General features: G+C 43.7%; 1 protein-coding gene across 1 annotated transcript in view; it reads right to left on the bottom strand.

The window, feature by feature from the left end:
• Positions 1–15,829: 15,829 nt before the first annotated feature.
• Positions 15,830–20,152, bottom strand: part of LOC147420502 (uncharacterized) — a 35,786-nt gene continuing 31,463 nt past the window's right edge. Inside the window, exons 9-10 of the mRNA XM_086504392.1 lie at positions 16,953–17,591; positions 15,830–16,692 (exon numbers count right to left, since the gene is read on the bottom strand). Of these exons, the coding sequence (XP_086360518.1) occupies positions 16,196–16,692; positions 16,953–17,591 (1,136 nt within the window). The 3' untranslated portion in view covers positions 15,830–16,195. The remainder of the gene's footprint in view (positions 16,693–16,952; positions 17,592–20,152) is intronic.

Consider the following 20,152-nt stretch of genomic DNA (forward strand, 5'->3'; position numbering starts at 1 on the left):
AATGTAAGCAATATGAAAATGAAATTGCAAAAGAAAATTTTCCCACTTCATTTGTTTGTTGGAGAGCTTGGTCTGCGTCATGAAAGTACTTTAGGACTTTGGTGATCCGTTCACAGAATGAAAGGAGTCCCCAATAAATAGTGCTTCCATGAGTCTAAGGCATGTAGAACTGCGAGGAGTTCCTTTTCATATATGCCTAGAGATTTCTCAACAACAGCCTTCGACTTTCATAGGCTATGGCATGCCCTTCTTGGAGCAAAACAACTCCAAGGCAATCGCCACAAGCGTCACATTGGACCTCAAATGGCTTGAGAGATTTGGTAGTGTAAGCACACGTTGAGAGATAAGCTTTCTTTAAGCTTTTCAAAAGCATTGTTCTCCTTGGCAGACCATGTATACCTAACATTTTTCTTTGTTAGGTCATGTAATGGTCTTGCAATTTGTGAGACTTATGCACACATACCTATAAAGCTTCTTAGTTTATGAAGATTCCTTGGTTTAGGCCATCCTTTTATTACCTCTAATTTTGATGGATCCATTTGGATGCCATCTTGAGAGAAAATGTGACCTAAGTATTGAATCTCTTGTAAGAAAAAATCACTTTTCTTTCGGTTAACATAAAGTTTATTCTCTCTTAGAACTTGAAATATGACCTGGAGGTGTTGCTTGTATTCGTCTAATGAATTAGAGTAGATGATGATATCATCAAAGAACACTCCAGTAAAGGTTTGGTGAGGCCTAAATAGCTTCTCCATCAAGCGGTTGAATGTGGCTGGCGCATTGGTCAAGCCAAAAGGCATGACAATGTATTTGTAAAGACTAAACGTAGTGCGAAATGCGGTCTTTACAATGTCTTGATCAACTATCCTTATTTGATGATAGCCACTTTTTAGGTCAATCCTATTGAAGTAGGTCGATCCTTGTAGCTTATCAAATAGGTCTTCTACCCGTGGCACGGGAAACCTATTCTTGATATTGATCCTATTTAGTGCTCTATCGTCAACACACATACGATATGTGCCGTCTTTCTTTTGCACTAATAGCACAGGTGAGCAAAATGGAGATGAGCTAGGCCTAACCATGCCCTTCTCAACTAACTCATGCACTTGCCGCATAATCTCCTCTTGTTGAGCTTGAGGAACTCTATAAGTAGGTTTATTAGGCAGTGAGCTTCTTGGAAGAATTTCAATTGCATTGTCATCATTGCCTCATTTACGAGGTATTTCACAAGGGATGTCGTCAATAAAGACATCTTGAAACCCCTTGAGAAAATTGGATAGCTCTAATTCCTTGTGAGTGTGAATATTTTGTTTTGCTAAAACATTAGGGTCATTTGGAGAATCTTTAACAAAAATCATGTACACGGAAATAGAGCTCTTTATTGACTTATTGAAAGCTTGCGTATATACAATGGGTATGGTGTTACCCATTTGCCTAGCATCTATGTACATATCTTTTTCCCTGAACCTAAAGTAGATTTTCCTTTCAAGGAATTTAACATTGGTAGCCATGCGATCAAACCATGGTGCCCCTAGGATTACATCCTCATGCTTGAGAGGAGAGATAAAGAAGTCCTCTTTGTCCACATAGCTTTGGACATGAAGCCTCAATTTCCCAATTAAGGGAGTGACTGAAGCTTCTTGGCCCTTGAAAGCACCGTCTGTGGGTAGGACATCTCCCATCTCGTAAGCTTGTATGCCTAGCTTGATGGCCAACTTTGTGGATATGAAATTGTGAGTAGAACCAAGGTCAAAGAGAATAAAAGCATCATGTTCTCTTACCTTTCCCCAAGCATGGCATAGAGGAGATCCTTTGTGGTGAGTTTCCTCCTCTTGGATTTCGACCAAGGTAGCTCTAGGAGATTCATAGCGGGTATTCTTTTGCGGACAAGCGCAGTACGCATGCCCTTGCTCGTTGCACTTGAAACAGCGGTTATCCTTGCGATAACGCTGCTCAAGCACTTCAAGAGAGAGTTTATTTTTACCTTTGTAAACTCCCTTCTCCTTAGCTTTGTTGGAATTGCCCTTAGGAGACTTTTGGACATTTTCCTTCCCCTTAGGCTCACTAGAACCCTTGTTTTCCGTGGGCTTATAATTTTTCTTAGCCCCTGTTTGGAAATTGATTTGAGAAGCCACCATAGTATGGTGTATAACCGCCGATATGGTGCGTGGCCTTTGGGAGTTGACATACTCCGCCATTTCTTCTGTTAAGCCCGCACAAAATTGTTGCTTTTGCTCTCCAAAATCCAACTTTTTGAAGACAGTGGCTTTGAGTTGTAAATCACAAAACTTGTCTACATATTTGTGAATGGATTCGTAGGAAGAGAGCTTCAAGCTTCGCCATTCGCTGAATACTTTGTCTTTGGCATCGGTCAAAAACTGCTTCAAAATGGAAGCTCTTAAAGCTTTCCATGTTTGTGGAGCTTCACCATTGGCCCCTAGGCTAGACCATCATTGCTTGGCGGACTTTTGAAAGTGCATAGCTACATGGAGTAGCTTAGAGGACTCCGTGAAGCCCTCATCTCCAAACGCCGCATCGAACTATTGGATAAAGGCCAAGACTTTCTCTGTAGCACCAAAGGTGCCATTGTAGGTAGGAAAGAGATGCTCTTCCCTCCCTCTTTGAACTTCTTGAGCTTGGACGACCTCTTCCACGCGGCATAGGATTTCCTATGGCCTCTCTTTTTTGATGGTTCAAAGGTTGCACCATCACTTTCTTCAGAAGATGGAGAAGAGGGTGACCTCTTTCTCGCCTTTTTCTTACCTTGATCTTCTTTGTCTACATCATCACTTTCATAAGAGGAAGAGGATGAAGAAGACGGAGAAGAGGGTGTCCTCTTTCTCGCCTTTTTCTTCTCTTGCTTTTTGTCATTTCTCTTTGAAGTATGGTGTGGAGAAGTGTGTGATGGTCTTCTCCGTTTTGGAGGTGATGGAGAGTGTTTAGTTCGCCGTCTTCGTGGAGCCATCTCCATCGAGGTCGCAGAGACTCACTTCTTTCTCGTTCCTTTGGTGGAGGCTCTTGAGTTCTCCTTTGAGGAGGAGATGCATCATCAAGAAGAAAATTTATGAGCCCTTCGTATGGATCCTCTTCTTCTTCCCGAATCGGAGAGAGGTCTCTTTTGGAAGTCTCGCAAGGAGGCTTCCTAGGTGCTCTCTCGTCATGGTGGAGAGCTTGGAGAATCCCATGAGCACAAAGCTATCGTTGCACTTCACTTTGAAGGGATGGATTGCCCATGGCTTGTTGAAGCCTAGAAACAAGATAGTTAACAAGAATTGGGGCATCATTAGTAGCCTGCTCATTAGCAAAATCAAAGTTATCAACATTAATTTCACTCTCTTTACTATTGTCAGCCATTCTAACAACTTTTAGGTGTACTTTGGCACTTCAAGCCCTAGTTGCTAGTCCACTTTACCCCTTTAAAAAAGCACTCAAGCTACTGTACCCGTGGCTCGAATACCATTAATTGCAAGGAATAGAAGAGAAGATCGTTCAACACCAAAACAGCACCAGATTTTGTCAAGCTTCTAATAGCTCAATAGTGGTTAAGCCGTAGGCAAGCCCCGTAGGACACCACTATTAAGTATGCCCTGTTATCTGCACGAAGTCAGGCGCATTGCAAGGCTGAAAAATCCCTATTCTACTTACTCAAATGCAATCAATAGTACCAACCATTTATAGCTAACTTGAGGACCTCCCTTCTTGAACAAGAAAAGAGAAACCTTGTGCTCTGATACCAATGTAACATCTAATGTCCTAGTAACTTGTGTTAGCGGAAAATAGCATAAACATAGTTAGAATTTCATTAGAATAGATTCCTAATGAGAATAACAAGAGTGCTTGGGTAGAGAGAGCAACAAAAAGTAAAACACCTAGCTAGATAGAATGCACAATACTTCAAAAGAGAGAGAAATTAAGCTATTGACAACAATTGAGGACCGGATTTACATGGAGCCGGTCCCCCCTCTAAAAGGCTTTGTATTATGGTTTCTCCCATCAAGAGAGACATTTTACAATACAAAGCTTTTTGTTCCTTCAATCCTAGCTAGTGCAGTGAAGATGGAAACTTCAAGCACTAAGAAAAATACTTATTAAACACAACATCAACTCCCTCACGGTCTCAGACCCAAGACCTCACACACCTTCGAAGATGGTGAGAGCTAGCGGGGTATGAGAGTAGATTGAGAGGAAGAAGGAGTAGTCTTACGAGAAAGATGTACATATCCTCACATAATCACTCATATTATCATATCTTAGCTTAGTAATTGGCATGGTAGAGGAGATGAGCATGCGTTGAAGCTTGGCTCTTGGTTGGATTTGCATCACAAAGCCAAGATTTGTTGGTTTAGGCCTCCCTTCTCACAAGCTTGGAGTAGGTGATAAGCTTTCCATTAAATCTTGAGAAGGAGAGAGAGAGAGAGAGAGAGAGAGAGAGAGAGAGAGAGAGAGAGAGAGTCTTCTTACTCCACACATGGACTAGTGTGAGTGTGTATGCAATAATGCCTTTGAAAAATCAGCCCCCTCTCTCTCTTGGTCAACCCCTCCTGCTATTTGCTCATGCTCACACCCTATTGGCCCATGCCAAGCTTAGCCAATGAAATTTAAGCAGCATAAGTAATAGCCTTTTGACATGAGTCCCCCTTTCCCCTTTTGTGAGAGCTAGGTAATTAATTAATGCAACTAAACTCCATTGGAGCCCTTTGTCTCTTGCCCAATAGGAATCAGGCAAGCCATTGGGTTGCTCAATGCTCATTGGACCCCTTGGGAAACTGTCCAATAGTCTTCTAGCGATCTTAATTATTATTGGTTCTTTTATTAAGTGTTTTTAAATTAATTAAACTAGATTACTCTAACCTAATTCTCATTGGTCCACCTCCATGGCCATCCAATAAGATTTGAGTACACCTTGTGGGCATCTGGGCTAGGGAGCTGACATGTGTCCCTCTTTGCCTTTGTGTAAAGGAGCTTGTGAGTGTGCGTATGTGTGTGTTTCTCTCTCATCTCCTACTTCTAGGGCTCGCCCCCTCCTATGTAGGGATGCATGAAGACTTTTTGACACACAAAGCATCCAATTTTTCCTAGGCTTTTGACCTTTGGACACAACCTTTGAATTTTGGAACCTTAATTAGCATTTTGGAAGTCTTAATGGTCTGAACCTTAGGGTCTTTTAAGCCCATTGTTGCACCTTGCTCTTTTGCAGATGGCCCCCCCTTTGGATCCCTATTTTACCTCCTTTGGATCCCTACTGTGGCTGGTCTGCTAGCTTAACTAATATTCTAGCTTTTTGTCCCCTTGCACTTCCCCATATTAAATGATCAGTTTCACATGAGAAAATCATTTAGGAGAATTAGATATTAGTTATTATGACAAGGGAGGATATACATGGAAGAGTAAACAAAATTTTCTCAAGTCACAAAAAAAATAGATGTACATTTGACATTGGGTACACATTGCCCAACAACCACCATAAGGAACAGATGTGCATTGATATGAAAACTTTTGATTTGTCCACTTTACATATATAGAAGTGTCGGTACGACTTGTTTAAGCAAGCCAAAATTAAAAGGTAAGGCAATTCTTGAGTCCCAAGGGGCTAGAAGACACCAAGAGTAGCCAATAGCAACTTTGGGAGCCCAAAAGGATGTGTGCCCCACAATGCATAAGATAATTTGAGTCTTGGCAACCAATGACACTCTCAAGGAAGCTACTATTCGTTTAACTTTGAAAGAAGTTTCTTTCTGAGATCTTTTTCTATCAATAATGAATGTGTCATGGACTCTTGATACCAAATTGGAAGAGAGTTCAACAGTCTAATTGTGCATCTTTTGCACTACTAGCCATAGGAAATAAGGTGTAGGGAAAGGACATCAAGTGTCCTTTCCCAAAAATAATTGTGACCATGTGGCGACCGGCGTTATTTTTGGGAAAGGACACTTGAGGTCCTTTCCCGTCCGTCAAAGGTCTAGGGGAGAGAGGCAAATTATGGGGAGGAGTAGATTCCGTGAGCTGACGTGTAGGAACACTACAAGAGGCTATTAATATTAGCGACGCTCACACAGCGACGCTCAAAAAGAAAAAATCCGGCGTCGCTATGAGCGTCGCAAATTTACAAGTAAATTTGCGACGCTCATAGCGACTCCGGCTGGGCTAAAAAAAATAACAGAGAGCGCCCAAAAACTCAGATCTCAGATCTGAGTTTTTCGGCGCCCTCAAGCAAGGAGCAGGTAACGCTCTCCCTCTCTCTCTCTCTCTTTCTTCTCGACACACACACACACACACACGAGGCGAGGAAGGAGAGCCAGGTATGCTCCTTCCCTCTCCTCACTCTCATGTTCCCTTCCTCTCTTTCTCTCTCCCTCTCTCTCTCTCTCTCTCTCTCTCTCACACACACACACACACACACACATAGTGTTTTTGAGAGAGAGAGAGAGAGAGAGAGTACAAACATAAACAAAAACGCACACACACATACATAAACAAAGAATGCACACACACATTGAGAGAGGAAAAGAGAGAGAGAGCATGCATAAACAAAAAACGCACACATTGAGAGAGGAAAAGAGAGAGAGAACATGCATAAACAAAAAACGTACACATTGAGAGAGGAAAAGAGAGAGAAAACATGCATAAACAAAAAAACGCACACACATTGAGAGAGAAAGAGAGAGAAACTAATTTAACGTCGTAGGAAACTAATTAAAATTAAAAGACCTAAAGATCTAGCCGACGAGGAGTTGAACTCAAGACCTATTATTCAAGAGGGAAATGGCATAACCAATCTATCATACTTGGCATGGGTGATAGAAAGGTTATACCATTTATCTCTTTTTATTGGCACACACATCCACACACGCACACATACACAAGAAGAAGAGAGTTATAACGTCGTAGGAAACTATCCTAAAAGACGTTAAAGATTAGGTTAGATGTAGACTTACGTTAAATTAGATTTAGGTTTATTTAAGTTAAATTAGATTAGATTTAGGTCTCCATAGACTGCGATGCCTGCATGAAGCGGGTGAAGAAATCCCTCAATGGAATATAGGGTATTGCTGCCTTCACTCATGGTGGGCTCCGTCTATCCAAAAGTACTGGTGAAATGTCTTCAGAAGATAGGGAAGAAGGTGGATCTTCAGGGCGGCAAGAGTCACTACATCCCCGACAATGACCATCTAGACAACCTCTAGTCATTCAACAGCAACTTCAAAGTTAGTAACAAGAGCAAGAACGGTCCAAAGGGCCAATTCCTGACGTCAGATGTGGATGGAGATGAGGCAGCTTCACCGCCGGAAGTTAACTCTCACATCTTTAGTGATGAGAATGCCAACTCTTGCTGAGTTATGTGAAAAATTATGTGTTAAATCAGTTTTAAGGTTCTTATAATCCCTATTAGTTTAGTTCTTTGTTTTTAATATAACATAATTTACGTTAGATTTAGATTTATGTTATATTAGATTAAACTTAGGTTTATTTAGGTATACCCACACACACACACACACACACACAAGAAGAAGAGAGTTTTAACGTCGTAGGAAACTATCCCAAAAGACGTTAAAGATTAGGTTAGATGTAGACTTACGTTAAATTAGATTTAGGTTTATTTTTGGTTAGATTTACGTTTATTTAGATTTACGCTTATTTACGTTAGATTGAGTCCACGCAAGAATTACTTACGGTTTAGGGTTTAGAGTTAGACGAACAGTGAAAAGATCTACTGTGAAAAGATGTTAAGATGCTGTGAAGTGCTACAGCTAGAGAAGAGGCAAAGGGGTTTTGTCCACTACATGCAGTATCATGTAGACGTGGATCTGTAGATTTCTTGTACCCACAAATATAGGTATTGACCAATAAAGACGAGATTATAACCCGGTGGTTCTGATCTCCGTGCACCTCTAGACCGAGGTGTGCGGGGATTGGACATGACTAGAGAATGTGAGGTAGAGAGAGAGAGAGAGAGAGAGAGAGAGAGAGAGAGAGAGAGAGAGAGAGAGAGAGATAAGACGAAGAATGCCAATAGAATATTAAATTTGTTGTCCAGGTTATAAGATTTTTATCCTCATTATGAGTAGTGACGAGGATGTGGGACCGTCCAACCGAAATACCTATCTCTCAACGAGGGTCTTATGTCCTTGTAATCAATGCAAGCATGCTGTGCGACGGACAAGACGTGTTTCTTTGCAGCACTTTCGCGAATTTGGCAAGTTCGATCCATCTATTATAGATCGAGTTGTTGCCAATTATAACTCGTTGGACTCTGACGCTGGCCAACAAGCAGCAATCTTGCAACCCAATAGACGTGTTCGTAGGCGCTTTGGTCAAGAAACATATGTGAGGCCACAAGATGTAGCCTCTGACATCTCGGGGGATGATCATGCAGAGCACATTCCCAACGAGGCAATGTTTGAGCCCGAGATTGATGAAATGATCGAGACGATCATGGATTCAGAAAGGCTTATCTATGATGATATGAAAAGTGAAGCTGATACGCCATTGTATAATGGAGCACGTATGTCTAGATTGAAAGCACTCCTGGTTCTTCTCAACATGCAGGCAAAGTTTGGATGGAGTGACACTAGCGTCACAGCGCTTTTCAGGTGATCTATTACAATTAGTTTACTTTAATAAAACTCTAAATGTATAATGATCTGATAGATTTTTACACGACTGTATCATATTTTTATGTTGTGTAGATTTCTTAAAGAGCACATACTACCAGCTGACAATGTGATACCAGATTCCCGAGATGAAGCAAGAAAGATTTTGCGAAACTTGGGGATGGATTACAATTCTATCCACACTTGTCCTAATGACTGCATTCTTTTCAGAGGGGAATACATAGACATGGAGAAGTGTGCGAAATGTGATTCCGAAAGATATCGAGTAGATCTCCACGGGACAAAAATTCCACAAAAGGTTTTGCGACATTTTCCTCTGCTTCCTCGCATCAAGCATTTCTTCGAATGTAAGTCCATGGCCGCCCTAGCATCATGGCATGAGGAGAATAAATCTTCGGATGGTGTGCTACGAATTCCTGCAGATTGCACAGCCTGGAAACATATAGATGGAACATGGTCGGATTGTGCCAGGGAAGCTCGAAATTTGCGCTTAGGCCTGGCTATGGATGGCGTAAATCCATTTGGTCAAAGATCAACATCTTACAGTGTATGGCCCGTTGTCATCGTCAACTACAACATTCCCCCGTGGTTGACTACGAAGAAGGGGCACCTCTGGCTTAGCTTGATTGTGCCAGGGCGATATAAAGTGGAGAATATGGATGTGTATCTTCGTCCACTATTGGAAGAGCTACAACAATTGTGGATTGGCATAGAGGTGGTGGATATGAGCCGACACACACGACGACGGAATGCTTTGATCAGAGACATTCTAATGTGGACCATGCATGACTATCCCTGGCTAACAGAATGCTCAGGTGATCTATTGACACTCCTCACTCAGACACTGTAAATCTTGTTTTTTCCCATAGTTGATCTATTATCATGTGTATACATGCAGGGCTTCAAACAAGCGGATACAGAGCATGTGTCACATGTGGACCTAGACTGAATGCACGTAGGGCGCCCTCACTGAAGAAGCAAATCTACGAAGGTCATCAAGCGTATCTTCCAGAGAATCATGTGTTATGCGACGGCTTTTTGGGAAGAGAGCCACCAAGGATGTTTGCACAAGCATGGTTAGAGCAGAAGGAGATGTGCGATGACGGATTGCCTCCAGGGATGAAGAGACTATCTCTATGGTACGAGTTACCATACTGGCCCCGACTCATGATCAATCACTTGCTCGATCCAATGCACATATTCAAGAATGTGGGTAATCTACTATGGGACCATCTGACCGGCAAGAAAGATACTTTGGCAGCCAGAGTTGACCTTAGAAATGTGGATCGTATGGAGCAATATTGGCCGCAAACAGCGTCTGATGGATCAATAAAACTCCCTAAAGCACCATGGATTTTAACGGGAGCCCAAGAACGCAAAGTAAAAGAGACCATTCGATCTTTGCGGACCCCCACTGGCGTAATGCACTCGCTTCGAACGTGTTTTACTAAAGAAGGAAAGCTTACCGGTTTGAAGTCACACGATTGGCATAAAATGTGTCAGGTACGTTCATAGTGGACTTTAATATCATTGCATAAAATGTGGACTTTAATATCATTGTTTCACATACTTTACAGTTTATTTTACCGGTTGTCATTGAGGGATGTTTGTCTCTCGACATCCGTAACACAATCTACAAACTTGCAAAGCTGGTGCAATGGATCTCACAAAAGGAGATCAACGTAGACTCCATACCATTCGCCAAACTAAATGCTGCGGAGCTTGTGTGCATGTTTGAGAAACATTTTCCTACTACCATGCTAACCATTCAGGTGCATCTTCTTGTTCACATAGTTGATGAGGTGGAAATAGCTGGCACAGTTCATTCCAGATGGATGTTCTTCTTAGAACGTTTCATGAAAACGCTTAAGGGATATGTGCGTCAAAAGGCACGTCCGGAGGGTAGCATGGCAGAAGGTTGGTTGGTATCAGAGTCCCTAGTGTACATTGGAGAGTGGCTAGACGGATTTGATAAAGCCCGGGACACACTATGGCGAACCATAGATGATGAGCGCATATCTGGGATTGTCATGTGCAATCTCGGTGTTGAGAAGAAGATGACGGAAGATCTAGAGGCTAAAATCAACCGATTTTGCATGCTTCACAATCCAGTGATGCAAAAGTGGATTTCACAATATGAGGATACAAAGCAAGAGCGACAAAGGGCACGAATCGAGTGGAGACGGGGAAGACGACCACCGATGCACTATCCGACGGTTCTGGAGAGCCTACCAACATTCATGAGCTTAAGATGGTTGCACAACCAATTGAAAAGCGCACAACAATGCGGTGACGAAGTGACTGAGGAAGAGTGGGAGTACTCTCGGGGTTGCGCGACCAAGGTAAGTTTGCAATGTACGACTAGCTAGTGACTTTATTTCTAAACGTTTGAACGACCACTCATAATCTTTGTTCGTTGTAGTATAAGTCATACACAGCAGCATGGTGTAAAGGTCGACATTTTAGGGTGGAACGGATCGACAAAAAGCGTTTTACTCAAGATTGTGGAATCATTGCAAAATTTGAACAGTCTAGTCGACGACGTTCCTCTGATGCAGATCCTGTGGTGGCGTAACTCACTTACTTCGGCACGCTACAAAAGATTTTGAGGATCGATTACAGAGGATTTTTTGTCTATTTGTTCGACGTGCAATGGTTCAAGATAATCATGGAGGGTCGCAACACTACTGTGCGTAGAGGAGAGTCTGGTTTTCTTGAGGTGGACTCTACTAAGAAATGGACTCACCTAAGAGACACTTTCGTACTACCCGAGAATTGTGAACAAGTAAGTATGTAAATAGTTAACATCCCCCTTTTACAAGTTATGTGCTTGAAAGCTCTCATGTAAGTTATGTGGCTCTGGCAGGTAATATTTCATCCTACAAAGTCTACATCAAACTGGTGGTACGTCATAGAGGTAGCCCCTCGTAGTGCAAGGACGTATGAAGGCTACCATGTGCCAATCACAACGGCATCAATGGAGGAGATCAGAGAAGATGCTCAATCAGAAGCCGCTGCGGTGGTGCCAGACGAGCATCAAGATGCTACTACTCTATATGGGGTGCATGCAGAGGAGCTACAAAATGAAACAGAGGATATGTGTTTAAACGGAGAGCTCTTTATAGATATAGGAAGTTTCGCTGAGTTATGCGAGGATGAGAGAGAGATCTCTTAAAGCCACAAATATTGTATTTGAACAGTTTTGCTCCGTGTTGTAAAAGCTCTGGCTCTCTAAGTACCTTCCATGGTGTATAACGCTCTTTTCTACTCGTGCTCACATCTTTTGATTGAAAATTCTGAGTTTTCGACTTGCCTCTTCTATCACTCAATTCATTGCGTCATTGTACTTATATGCGTCATTACGTCATTGTATTTAATGGTCTTTGCGTCATTGTCTACTCTATTCATTCAATATTAAGTTTAAATATTCGTGTGTTTAATGCAGGTATGGATGATGAGGAGTTTCTTTCTTCTTTGTCACCGCAGCAGAGACAGTGGTACATGGAGCGTCATCGCTCTGGCGCATCATCGCGCGTTTCTACGTCATCCGCATCTCCCTCTCTTTCGGAGCATTCGGCGCGCTCCGAAGCTTCGGCGTCGACAAGACGATCTTCACACTCGTCTAGACACCGGCGCTCTAGTGGTGGCGGTGGCGGTTATTGTGGGGATTCCGCCGCCGATGCCTCCACACCGCCTCGTGTTCGACGAGGCTCTTTACCCTCCCCTTCTTTGCCCGCCCCCACACCAGCCACAGCATCGCCATCTACGCCAGGTTTTGCGCGGCTGACTGTTCCTAGCAGCTACACACCTCTACCTACTCCGCCAGGAGCCACCCCACTCGACACTCCTCGCTTCGGGGCCCAGACGCCGGTGGAGACACCTGACGTCCGTACCCCCATCGACACGCCGCTAGAGACCCCTGCCGGGACACCCAGATTCACGCGTCACCGGCCAGAGGGCTTGCCTTACTCCGTCGACCTCAGCGGCGGCATCATCATGGATGATGACGGCAAGAAGGTGATCTCGCGCATGCGTGGTCTTTGCTCTCAGCTGTTTAGACACTACATACTACACAAATGGAGTGAAGTACCAAGTGATTTAAAAAACAGAGTCATCAGCATACTTCATGATGAGTTTCCCGTTCCAACACGGGATCAGCGCTTCAATGAAGACCTGATGAAGATTCGAATGCGCGAATACTGCAAACACAAACGTTCCGAAGTGCAAAAAGCAATCAAGCATGGGTGGAACAGGCCAGATTGGCTGGCCAAAGAAGATTGGAAGAATGCGTAGAAAGCAGCGCGCAAGAATCCCGACAAGTGGAAGCAACAGAAGGATGCAGCCAGAGCGCGAGTAGAGGCAGGGAGCTCGCACCACTTGGGGAGCGGTGGATGGGCATCATTTGAGGCCGATTTTGTAAGTGTTTTTGCATTGCTCTTTATGTTCGATAGTTTAGGGTTTATGAGTTTTTTAATTCTAACATAATGAAATCTTTGTATGTTTTCACAGTGGTCGATGACAGGACGTGATCCCACACCGTACGAGTGCGAGTACGCAGGCAGGAAGGGCTTAAACGCCCTGATGGACATTCTCAGTTCTCGCGGCGGCATGGTTAGTATTAGGGTTTACTCTTTTCTATTTTTTGTATTGTTTTATAAATGTTGTTATATGTTTATACTTACTGAAAGCTGTCTTATTGTCTTTTTTTGCAGAATCCGACAGATACGCCGCTTGGACGCGATGAGACGTCTGACTAGACGACGTCAGTTTAGCCGTAGCTAGATAGCATTAGTTTAGGGTTTCTCATAGCTTATGTATCATGAGACAGATTTTATACGTCTTTTTGAACCATGTATATTATTACATTTGTCACCGCAGTTCATTTTGCCAATCAATTCTTTATGCCTATGATGTTGTACAATTGTCATTATTACATTTGCCAATCAATTCATTTTGCCTATGATGTGTACAATTGTCAATTTTACGCTTGTCAATTTTGCAAACAATGTGTCTTGTGGGTGACTATTTTGGGTCTATTATCTACCCTTGCACTTTTTTTAAAAAGTGAATCAAGTACAATATGGTTGATGGGTGGCAGGGCATTCAATGCCCTGTCACCAAAAAAAAAATCTCTCGGGCGTCGCTATTTATGGCTCTGTAGCGTCGCTATGAGTGTCGCTATAGACTTCTGTGTAACCGTCGCTATAACCGTTGCTATAACCGTCGCTATGAGCGTCTCTATATAGCGAGGCTTATAGCAACGCATATAGCTATATAGAGACGCCTATAGCGACGCTCTCGTAGCGACGATATTAGCGACGGTTTTAGCGACACCGGGGGTTATAAAAACCCAGTGTATTTCCATCGCTAACAGCGTCACAAGAGCACACAACCTCTTGTAGTGGAAATCCCGCGGAAGGGGGGTTCTGTGCGCTGATATGTCCCATTCTCCTTCAAGGACAGATTCTGTGTGTTGAGGTGGTGCTTTGCTAATGGTGTGCAGGCGGCGACAGTAGCAGCAAACTTTCGTGTCAGGTCTCAATTCACAAGCCGATTGACGTATCAAAAATCGGACGCTCCGACTGCATGATTACTATTTTTAAAGCGTGTTGAATGTATGTCTGAGATCCAACGCCCCGCGAGCCTGGACTTTGATGGAGGGGGGTGAACACCACATACAATGCCTTGCACTAACATGTCCACAACTAACCTACCTTAATTTGGTGCTATGGCCAATTGATATTCCGTGGGCATTGATACACTTTATCTCCTTCAAGGTTGGGGTCGGGGGACAATAAATCATAACCCTCCATCTGTTGCACAATACTGGCGGTAATAACAGCAGTAGGCCGTCAGATTTTTGACAGTTGGACACGCGTCAAGAAAAAGGTCAGCAAATAATCTTTCCTCCAATCTAGCGTTCCACATCAGCACATGTCAGAATTTCTGCTCCTCAATTGCTGATGGAATTTGTACTCGGCTCATGTACACTTTGTTATAGTGTTGTATGGTCAAGCCCGTCAGGTATCACTGTTGGCCCCCTTTCCCCAACCCTTGAACGCTGGGAATGGTCGCTTGGTGACCATTCTCATAATAAGTGCTCCTGGCCTTCTCCGGTCGCCCTAATTATGGGGAATGGTCACTAAGCAACCACTCCCTACACTATCAAGGTCGCTTATCGGGGGGCAGAGACCTGCAGCCGCCCATCTACTAGACATTCCCTGCTGGAATCTGCCCCATGAACTGTCGGACACTCGACAACTCAGCATAAGGAATGAATTTCAGCAGCCACGATACTCTGCGCCAACCACCATTTTCCACCTCAGTGCATGGAATGAATTTCAGCAGGCTCTGTACTGATCTGCGCCAACCACCATTTGCCATCTCAACGTGTGTAATACTCATTGCACACTGTAAACGTACAATCAGAGCCCACTATTGGCGGAGGAGGGCGCAGGAACATGACGATATGGACAAGGAAGAGCTCAGCAAGGGCGGCAGCGACTGTCTCAAGGGTTTGCTACAGGCGCTCAGTGCTCACCAATAATTCTGGAGCAGCGCGTTGTTGTCCACCTGGACTTCGGCAGCCTTAGCCAATCCCTGCAACCACACAGACGCTGGCACTCTGGTGGGTGTTTCGTGCAACAACAGAAGCAGAGTGACCTCAACTAACCTACCATCGGCAAGCCTGGTGAGAAGGCTGCCCAGCTGTCCTCGTGCTCCTCCTTGATAACGTCCGCCAAGACTATAACAGGATACACTGTCAACGTACACTATCATAGACTCTGTACTTTGTGCCAACGACCAGTTTTCACCTGCAAGTACACTATCAGAGCCCTCCCAACGACCATTGATGGCCGGGAAAGGTCGTCCAGTGACCTTCCCCCCGTAATAACTGCTCCCACATGGCTCCCGGCCTACGCCAGTCGCCAAATGGTCGCAGTTATTACGAGGAAAGGTCAGTGGACGACCTTTCCCTACCCCTTCCTTTTTTTCAAGTTTTGCGACTTGGACAGATACCATTAATTTGTCATCGGGCAATAGCTCAATTGGCAAAGTACATGAAGTGTCCTCAACATCGATCAATTCCAACCTAGAGGAAGTGCGGTGTGCATGAGTGGGTGTGTGCTTCCTCTCCACTTCATGTTGTATTAAAAACAAGGTGAAGACTCACATTAGCATTTTAAGACAAAAAGTTCAAAAAGAAGCCTTGGGCGTCAATGAAGAGACCATTTACAAACTAAAATAAATTTTCTTACAGCAAAAAGTTGAAAAGGAGGTCATGAGACTCTTCAATGAAATGAAGGGACCCATTTACAAATTAGAAAATTGGATTCAACAATTTGTACCCCTTTCTCTTTGTCTAAGGCATGTTTAAAGATGCCAAAAACTAAAACCCAACTCTCTTTTGGTAATCATATTGACAAGATATTGAGTAGACTCAGACACCCGTGGGTCTACCCTAATTCATCGAACCTAGAGGAAGTGTGGTGTGCAAGAGTGGGTATCTCTTAAAACTCTTCTGGTGGTAATTATATTGACAAGATATCAGGTGGCAAGTTCAATTACAGAACCTGTACTCATCATCTTTGCAGGTAGGATTGATGGAAAGTACTGAGAGTAGGAAGCAAGCAGGCCAAGCTGTCGCTTAGTCTACTATCAAGCATCACCTGCCCAGGATCATTAGGAGTGCATGAATTGAAATGAATTGGGTACATCCCATTATTGCAGCTTGCTGGTTCTGACATGCTGCAAGTGCCAAGCTCTTGGATAGAACTAAGATCATTAGAAGAGCATATTGAGTCATTTGCAGTCCCCGCGACCATATTCGACATTTCAAATATTGGCTCCACACACTTGATCAGTTCTTCTTGAGGGCTTAAAAGCCCTGCGACATAGCCTCCCGGTTTGATCATGTGGTCGAGATACTCATGGTTCAGCACATGTAGTGGTGCTGAAGATATCGACGAAGTTGAAGACGACGCCGTGTCTGATAGAGTGTCCATGTAGTAAGCTGATAAGGTCCCCTGCTCCAGGATTTCTTTGGGTGAGGAAGATTGCAAGAGCTCATTGTATTCCGCTGCAAAGAGACAAGAGAGCATGCGTAAATCTGCGGACAAGATAAGAAAAACAAACAAACAACACATAAAAGATTGCACAAGAGCTCATTGTATCCCGCTGCAAAGAGACAAGAGAGCATGCACCAATCTGAGCAAAAGACACAAAAGTATGCCTTGTGTGTGCCCCTTTTGTTACACACACAATCACATTTCATCTTAGTGATGACCAGTGGAGCAATCACAGAAAAATTTGCAAGTCCCAAGGTGTATGAAGGCATACCCATCAGCTTGTCCAAGCGATGCGCAGCAGTGAGCTGTGGAGAACGATCGAAGACCTCATTGGCATCCACAATATTGCTCAGCCTAGCGGAGGCGGAAGGTAGGTACAACGAGTGGTCAAGAGGATTCACTAGCCTCTGACCAGTTTCTCCTGGAGCAGCAGCTAATTGCGACCTTCCATCAAAGCTAGGATCCGGCATAGAGCAAGTAGCACTGGCTTGGTCCTGGATATGGTTGCCATACACATAATCTGACGAGCCCAGTATATTTTCCAGCTGCATCATCATCATCATATTATGTTGATCAATTTCTTCAAAAGATGGAAGGTTGTTGTCAGATATAATTGCTTGCGTGCCGATTTCAGCGAGACGATGATGATGTGTGTCTGCAATTTGCGGAGCTTCGGCTGAGGTCAACGCTTTAAATCTATTTGCTGCACTTGCTTGTTTTCTGCTGCTAGCTGACTTGTCCTCACAGACATTAATGCCCTTGTCGGAGCAGGGCACTATATTCATCAACACCTGGCCTCCTGGCTTCATCCACCTCAAGTAGTTGCTCATGTCGAAGTTCGTAACTGCATTCAATCCCCTGTACTGTATGGCCGCAATGTCATACGCGACGGCTGCCTCCTCTTGCGTACCTGATTCAAAAAGGAGCCCAACATAATGAACACCTTAGAAACAGTGTGTTAATTAGAGCTTCATCTCTTACTAGCCAAACTTGAGAAATTCAATTCAAAAAATAGTCTATGAGGTGTTGTGGACCAAGCTGTTCACAATGCACGATGCAAATGATCGTCATCCTCCGTGAGGCCGCATCAGAGAAGAGGGCGCTCACCATTACTGATAGGAAGGCCCTCATCTCCAATATCAGCAGCTGAGTCAGGGACCACATCATATACCAAGAACCACCCACCAGGGTCACCACTAAAGCACTGTGGGCCTACAATAGGTTTTTGTGATGAATGAAAAAAATGCAGCTGTTTTAACACGCTTCGTATTGTTTCTTCATCTTGAATTAAAAACAAGCTTATGGAGGACTCTGCTTCTGTGGATATGCAGATACCTCCATCTGTGATGGCTCTGTACGATTTGCCTTTTAGAAGTGTTTTTCAATGTAAATTTCTATTTAGTCGAGAACACACATTCAACCTTGACTTTGGTAAAGATTGTACAGCTCCGCATGTCCGAAGAAACTCCTCAAGGCACAATATTAGAAGACAACCCACAAGAGGACTTTATTTATTTGCAAAACCCTACAATTATCAACCCCAAAATATAGACGTTAAGTTGTTCAACCTAATGCACTCTGCCACCCACCATTGCAGCTCCATGTCTAATAACTTTGAACCACCGTTTCTGGACATGTCAAATGAAAGAGAGCTGACCTGCTCCAGACCGTGTTAAGGATGCCACCGTGCCCTACTGCTGCTCAGTCACACATGATGACGATGACGCAATCATCTCAAGCTTTCTTGCCGCCCATACAGAACCCATGATGGTATTTATATGCTCCTGCCAATGATAATGTTCTTTCTGATGATGACATGGATCTAATGTCTATCAAGGACCTGATGGAAGCTGGCCTATCGATTGCGGAGAATAAGGACGAGGCCCAAATGCCATCCAGGATGAAGATACACGGGGAGGATGTTCCTCCTCCAATGATAGTCCTGGCACCTGGCCCCCCTTTGCGGCCCATCATGAGCATCTTTCAGCTCCAAAACAGAGACTGCCCTCGACCTTGTTGATGCCTCCACGATACATCTTAAATTTCGCTCCACCCAATTGATGGAGCCACATCATGAAGGATATTCTACCCAGCGACCATTTAATGTTGTCCTTGCCCAAGAAAAAGAGATATTCTGCCTAGATTGTTTTATATTTGCTCCCCATGGGACTTGCAGATGCTATAGATATGCTGCCCCAAACTCTTGTAGAGAAAAAATCACTTCCTTCAAATGTCGAAACAACCATTGTTTTACGGCTACTGTCTCCAAACCTCTTCGATGAGCCCACAAACCTACACGGCACCGTTATTACAGGATTCAATTGTCTCTTACCTCGGGCAGCAATGTATATCAATCAAGGGCCTTGCCCCAGAAACCCTGATTCTCATAACTTCCCCAACCAATCAACCAGCCTTGGAACGAAATCAAACAGCTCAAGCCATCAAGTCCAGACTGCTTTCAATCTCCGATCTAGTTGTCAAAGTTCCTTGAAAGGCAGATTATAATGCTGGTTCCGTATGCATGTACTATAGACGGTGCCCTCACAACATACAAGCTCTGTCTACAGTTTATATGGTCGAATCTCAAGCTACATATAGCAGGTGTGATCTCGTAAATGATTCTCAAACAAGCAGTACGTCTCTCAAATCTGTTACACAAGGGTCGTCTCTCTCCATCTTCAGCAGGCAGGAAGCTTATGCTCAGACAGTACCACAGTGTCATACATGGCTAGCCCAGGCTATCTGTCGCAGAGCTTCGTTACTAATTGACACTGCAATTTTAGAGGGGATCTATGGTTGAAAATCAGTGTCAAATGTCGGTGAAGATCACAATGATTAACCCCAATAAATTATGAACTTGAACTTGTCATGAACTCTCACAACTGATGTGAACTATGTGCACTGCATTTTGGTGGTGTCAACTGGATGTGAACTTAATGTAAACTTGAAGTCAAGTTGGTGTAAACTTGAAGTCAAGTTGGTGTGAGCCAGCCAAAACTACTCAATATAATGCTACCACTTCCCTTGCAAAACAAAGCGTGTGCACAAGCGGAGTGGTAACACATTCTCTTCGTGATGGGGAGATCATGAGGTAAAACCTTGCCCAGCCCATATTTTTTCCCCAAATGGATCGAACGGTCCATGATCAAGAGCGAATATGGGACTGTATATCCCCTCCAAAAAAGGAGGTGTCCGACGAGCAAGTATACGAGTTTCAAGGTACTAATTATAGAAGAGATTCATACCACTCTAACACTAACAGGACAGTAGGCTAAGGCACAGTTTAGACTTAATGAAAAAAGGCTTGCACCTGTGTTGACATTAAACATTGAAGTATTCGGACCCATCATAGCCACCAGTGGCCTCCCTTCTCAAATGACTCGACGACTGAGCAATCCATGTGATTTTCATCAGTAATTGTAGCATTGTGAGCACTAGACCATCCAAAAACTTGGCAAACCTAGTAAGCAA

Source organism: Adiantum capillus-veneris, chromosome 28 (genome assembly GCF_014529385.1).
Source record: "Adiantum capillus-veneris isolate H3 chromosome 28, ASM1452938v2, whole genome shotgun sequence".
Taxonomy (NCBI): domain Eukaryota; kingdom Viridiplantae; phylum Streptophyta; class Polypodiopsida; order Polypodiales; family Pteridaceae; genus Adiantum; species Adiantum capillus-veneris.